The sequence below is a fragment of the Nannobrachium achirus genome, assembly GCF_963921795.1.
Source record: "Nannobrachium achirus genome assembly, chromosome: 24".
Lineage (NCBI taxonomy): Eukaryota > Metazoa > Chordata > Actinopteri > Myctophiformes > Myctophidae > Nannobrachium > Nannobrachium achirus.
This window is the reverse complement of record NC_137831.1, coordinates 41,993,639-42,000,170: the sequence shown is the minus strand read 5'-3', so window position 1 is coordinate 42,000,170 and position 6,532 is coordinate 41,993,639. Positions and strand designations below refer to the sequence as shown.

Below are 6,532 nucleotides of genomic sequence, written 5' to 3'. Positions count from 1 at the left end.
TGTTACCGTTTTCCGACTGCGATGGCGTAATCTGTAAACGATGATTAGGCCTACACCAATGGCAGCTGACAAAATACACAGTACCACAGAAACTGTGGTGAGATGAGAATGAGAAAGATGAGAATTATCTGGGAAAAGAGAGCATAATTAGTAATGATTAATTAGTATTAGTAACTCCATCGATCCATCCATCAAGCAATCCATCAACCTACATCTATGTCCAGTAAACCTGAACCTTAAATACAGTAAGTGGAGCTGAAAACATTTCTCACCACAAAGTGGGTCTTGTTCGTCGATGACCCTGGATACTTCCTTGACAACCCCAGAGTAATATTGCACCACGCATCGAACCTGTGTGCCACTGCTACAGAACCTTTCAAGTGTGACCGTACTGGTCACTGTGATGGTACCATCAGCGTTGGCTACATAAACGGTGGTGTAGTTTGAAGATACTTCATGTCCGTTGACCTCCAGAGTTACTGTCGGAGCAGGATGGGACACAGCTGAGCAGGACACAACCATCTGCTCTGTGCTGTTTGATTGTGTGATATGTAATACAGGCTCAGGATAAATTATGAGGCAGGTTTTTGTATGGAGGCCGAGGGTTCCTTCAGGAAATTCATTAAATAAACATCTGTAACAGCACTCGTCTGCTTTGGTTACATTCCTGATGACTATGGTACTATTATGCAGTCCTGGGTCTTTAAACTCCACTTTCCCCAGAAAGGGAGGGTTGATCATGGTGCCATCGCGTTTATTGTAGGTAGCCATGTTCTCTGTTCCTCCTGGTACCATTTTCTGCCATGTAACTTGAAGGACGTGTTTGGATTGTATCAGCTGGCAGGTGAAACAGGCGTCCTCTCCCACCATGGCCCTTACAGGATTATGTGTTAGGATCATCTCTGGAAGAGATGGAAGAGGTGATAGTTATAAGTACTATAAGATTGACTGTAGGAACAGGTGTATAGTGCATAGAAACAAGTGAATAGCGGTATATGAGACTAATTGTCATGAAAATATTTATTTATGCATAATTTATTATCATATTTATTATTATTATGATATTCCATTGTTATAACCTCATAACACTTGGGCTTCCATAGCTTTGCCATAACTAATGAATGATTAACACCATGTATTTTGATTATTAGTTTTTGTACAGCTTGGGATGAGATTGGTTCAGAACAAAATTGTGTATCAACAGTCATGTTATTGTCATTAGTTGTGTATCAATTTTACAAATAGAGGCTCCGCCACATCGCCCAACTATAAATTAGAGTGGCACCATTAAAAGTTATCTTCCAGGGATTTGTTATTCTACCATTATATTATACTGCTCTGTGACTGTTTGATTGTTTTCTGTCTTGGAGTGTTGTGCTTTTAGTGCGATTAAAATATAGAACAAAGGCCAATTTTATTTGTATTTTCTGTTTTTGTAAAAAAAAGAAAAAAAAAGAAAAAAAACGTCAATGTTGATAGCAATCATTTTGGTCCAATGAATTACATAATATTTATTTCATTATAAATTGTATTTATTATTTAATGTTTGGACTAAAAACATCCATATAGCTGTGTTCTAACCTGAATAGTATGATGAGGATGTTGAATATAGATTGAAAAGGCAATTTTGCAATGGCCTGTGTATTTCTATATGTATATGATACTGTCCCAGGACGTAAATCAAATGGTGCTGAGTTGGCTAAACTCGCTCCATCGGCAGTGCCTCTCGTGGCTCAAGTCTGCCTCGACGGAGCGCATCCGTCATTGTAACTGTTTTTTACAAATTCACCACGTTGCAGCCAGACTAAACTCTACAAAGGTTTTTGTTATGTTGTGTGTGTTACTAGGCATATTGAGGACTGTTATTGCGGGCTCTGGGCAAGAGGGGGCGCAGTACGAGTACGCCACCAAAAGGTAGCCAGCAAGCAGGCGGACACAGAGCACAGAACCTGTCGCTTTTCAGTGACATCACTGTCTTTACTGCTGTGCGTTCATGAGCGCCGACTCTGAAGATCCCGACTTTTTCAACTACAGAGTGGATTCTCCAGGTTAGTATTAACCAAAAATAACTTGCAAGACTCCGTTTGGTAGAAGCAAGATGCCACAATGTCCCAAATTAAATAGACAAATTATACACGAGAGACAAGCGTGTCTGGGTATTGAAAACCTCAAGGGATGCGTCCATGACGTGTGTACCATGCGACCACCTAAACTTAAGATTTCCAATGCTAGCACTTTTGACTCACAGATGAAGTATATTAAAGTATATTGTAGGTAATGTATCAAGATGACAGATATGCCACTTTAAAAAGGCAAAATTAAAGTCATGGGACACTTTATTAGAACACAAAAAAAATCGCTATGGCCTCAGTAGTCAACCACTGAAATTATGATATTTCACGATGCCTCTCATTGGGATTGCATAAGCATTGGCAGCTGCAGTGCACCGTTCTCCCGGGGTCGCTGTCATTGTATTTGTAGGCGCCCGTGTGTCTCGCGTTTCGCTCACCACTGTCAGTGTCACCAGCCTAAACTTTCGTGGATTGGCTTAATGCATGCCAGTATTTATTTTAGCTAATAATCCCAAATCGACAACTAGCTTTCAAGCAACCACTGAAATAAAGTGAAGTCGGAAGAAAATAAATGCCAGGAGGAGCTGTCAAGAAGGTTACGTGGTAGGTATTGCCTACGTAACGTTTAGCTAGCCTACGACACAGTCAAGCATGTATGGCTAATGTAACGGCGTGTAGCATTGATTTGAGATATTAAGAAGATTTGAGATTAAGAAGAATAATGAGTTCCCTTCCTTTAAACACGAATGCTGGTAGGTCTACCTTTTTAGCCAAGGGAACTGGGTGTCGCCATGGTGGGTAGCTCGGCTAGCCTAGCTGGCCAGCTGATTTTCATGCTAGCCTAGCTGGCCAGCTGATTTTCATGCTAGCCTAGCTGGCCAGCTGATTTTCAACTGCGTAGTTATGTTATGTGCCATGTGTTATGTAGGCCTACTCTAGTCTAGCCCCATATAGAACCTCACCCGTCGCTGCATACGGTTGTGCTCCGAGACGAGGTCCTATAAGGGTTTCCCCGTGGGGGGGGCGAACGCCTCCAACGGTGCGGTAGAAAACACTCTTCCCGAAATTGTATCCACAAAGTAACGGTCATGTTTACAAGCCTGGAAGTTGCAGCCGGAATGGTAGCATTAGCGGCCCCTCTGGTCGAACGTAGCCCCAACCGTCGCTGCATTCGAACAGACATTCGACCAGAGGGGCCGCTAATGCTACCATTCCGGCTGCAACTTCCAGGCTTGTAAACATTACCGGCTGACAAAACTAGCGATTTTAAGGGGTTGTTTCGTGCCCTGGTTCATGTTTTATTGACCCTGGCTAGGTTTTCACAGTCTGGGAGCTCGGAACTACCGTTACTTTGTGGATACAATTTCGGGAAGAGTGTTTTCTACCGCACCGTTGGAGGCGTTCGCCCCCCCCACGGGGAAACCCTTATAGGACCTCGTCTCGGAGCACAACCGTATGCAGCGACGGGTGAGGTTCTATATGGGGCTAACTCTAGTCTAGATAGATTGTAGGCTACTCAGAGTATACTATATAGTATATAGTATAGCCTACTATAGATAGGCCTACCACAACACAAACTGCTACACACAATTATTTTAAATATTTTGAAATGACAAAAGTGAGAAAGCGAAAAAATAATAATAATAAAAAAAAAACAAGTGCGCAAGTGTTTTGAGAAACTATGACCGTTATACTGGACAGAGCCCCCCCCCCGTCGTCGTCGTATGTAGTTGTAGCCTACATTTTTACAATGAAAGTTCAGCATGTTTCAACAGTTAAGCACCATAGTAAAAAAAATAGTATTAGATAGATAGATATCATAGATAGGTCTACCTTTATTATCCCAAGGGGGAAGTCAGTAATAAAACCATGACCACGCTATTGCAACAGCCTATTAGGCCTATATATAGTGAACAAAGCATACAAGTGCTTGCAGCTAAACAAAACCAAAAAAGGTTATTTATTATATGATGTCCCATTGTGGATCGCAGATAGGTTTAAAGTCTCCGCAGCCCTAATGAGCAATCTCCCCCCCACAGGAATGTACCTGCCCGGTTAAAACAAAAGAACTAATAGGCAACGTTTGCATATATACATGCAAATAGGCTATGGGAGCGCTCCGCTTTCAATGTCTCCCACAGCCCCCCGGGGCTGGTGTTCCCCTCAAACAAATTGCCGTAGGCCTACGTGTTAATTTCGGCTTGATCTCGCGGGGTACCGCTGCTGCCGCAGCCTGCGGGCTGCGGCAGCAGCCATTCATACCCCACAGACTCGGCGCCTACAGTGTAGGCCTACAGTTTCGTACATTACTAGGATAGATATTAAACTATCAATTAAAATTCACTCGCAACCACTGCTTTATGGGCACCTAAAATAGCCTACTAATAGGCTATTGAGAAAAGACGGTTGCACACAATGTAAAACAGAAAAAAAAAGAAAAAAATCAACATGTGAATCTGAACACACGATTAAAAGGTTTACCTTCTGCTTTTAGAAAACATATGAGTAGAAAAACAAGTTGAATGCGAGTGTCCATTTTCCATGCAGGTTTCTCGACTGTGAGACAATGAATGAATGCAATGCTGTTAGCCTGTCTGCAAGGAACAGAGTGGAAAAGGCTCTGAGCAGCAGGAGAAGTTAGCTGCAGGGGATTGCGCTCCTATTGAAACCAGTTTGATCCGGTGTCTAATTTTCTCAGATTCTATCTATCTATCTCATGCCATTTCCAATGTGAGAAATAACTATAAAGATAACTATAATTATTGTTCACCATTGTATTTTTTAAATAGTGTGAATAGTTAGTTTTCAAAACTATATCTTTAGTTATATAGTGCTCAGAATGGCCCTTTGTTTTCCAGTCAGTCACTGCTATAACTACAGTATGATATAGCAGTGAAGAATAGCTACTTTAATTACATTAAAAACAAAAGCATCATTTAGGTGCAATAAGTTAAATGGCTACTGTAAACCTGATATAAAATCTAATTGAAAATGTATATTCATTTTGATATAACCCCAATAATTAATCAGCCGGCAGGCAAAAGGTCGATTCACAATCGACCTCGGGGGGGGGGGGGGGGGGGGGGGGGGGACAAAAGTTTTCATGCCACAGACCTCCAATATTTACATGCAACTTCGGCACTAGCCGTTAAGAAAGTATGGATGAACTCCCCCCGAACCTAAATAATTTCGGGTTGGGGAGCCCTCCCGAACTGAAATTAGTTAGGCTCCTTATTAGAGTGTGAAACGACCCTTAGCCTGGGAGATAAAAACTGTAGACGCGCAAAACTAAAATCACTCGCATCAAAACAATTGCTCATAAGTTTAAAAATGATTTTCTTATAATTTCAGTGACCAATTATTACAATATACAATCCAATTGATATATTCAATAAATATGTCAAGAAATCAACAGTGAGCAAATAGAGAAAATGTAAAAGTGCTATAGTGCGAAAAGTGCTGTCAACAAAATATGTCTCTCCCAGCTCACCCTGCCTTCTAATGATCAAACCAGCCATGAGAGTGAGCAGGTGAGCTGGAGGCCACCCACAGAGACATGACAAGAAGAAAGAAGGAATTCCTTCAAAGATCTAGAGCTGACGGTGGCCTCGCCCTTCCCAATATGAAGTTCCGTTACTGGGCTGCCAATATCTCTAAAATCATTTGCTGGGCCCACTACCCCGATCTGGACGCTTGCCTCCTTTTACCATACCGCTCCACCTGGCCCCCACCCCCGCCAGCCCCCACCCCGCCTCCCCGCTCTCCCTCCACTGTCCCAGACCACACAGCGCACACAGTGAGTTTTACATTATAGACTACATGCAAGTGATCACAGCACAATAGAAAATAACAAACGTGTGCTGTAATAGCAGTAAAATGACAACATGGCTACAGTATAGCCTCATTCTCACCGGGTAAAAACATCGTTATAAAAATAAATTCTCAACTAAAGAGGATGATAGTGTCAGTGCGCATCGTGGGCGAAATTGATTATGACTTTAGTGTTTTATTAGACTAATAATCAAAATCTAAAAAGTAAGTATAGTAAATAAAGCGTCATGTTGTCGTAAGCAGAACAACAGGAGGACGGCAGTTGTTGTTAAGTATCGATATAGTTATCTTTATCGCCGCTTAAATATGTTCTATTTTTCGCCTCTCTTTTGCCTTGTTTGTGAGCGACGTGTTTTGCTTCATTCCATTTTCTTAAGAGTGCAAAATGCGTCGCATCGTGGCGGAAATTGATTGTGACAGAAGTGTTTTGTCATAATAATAATACAAATTTAAAAAGTAGTCGAACTATGGTAAATAAAGCATCATGGTGTCAGCAGCAGGACCTTTTCTTCATTCCATAGCGTGGCCTGGGACAGAGAGGGAGAGCGGGGGCCGGGGCTAGCGGGGGTGGGGGCTAGGTGGAGCGGTATGGTAAAAGGAAGCAAGCGATCTGGACAAGTGTAAAGTCA

The 6,532-nt window shown here is 42.1% G+C and overlaps 1 protein-coding gene across 1 annotated transcript; it reads right to left on the bottom strand.

The window, feature by feature from the left end:
• Positions 1-395: 395 nt before the first annotated feature.
• Positions 396-3,176, bottom strand: LOC308280312 (OX-2 membrane glycoprotein-like; the record flags this gene model as incomplete). The annotated part of the gene is made up of 3 exons (XM_080720574.1): positions 3,035-3,176; positions 469-902; positions 396-422 (listed from the first exon to the last, which is right to left on the bottom strand). The coding sequence occupies exons 2-3, from the start codon at positions 898-900 to the stop codon at positions 396-398; spliced, it is 459 nt and encodes a 152-aa protein (XP_080576700.1). The 5' UTR covers positions 901-902; positions 3,035-3,176.
• Between the last annotated feature and the right edge of the window lie 3,356 nt (positions 3,177-6,532).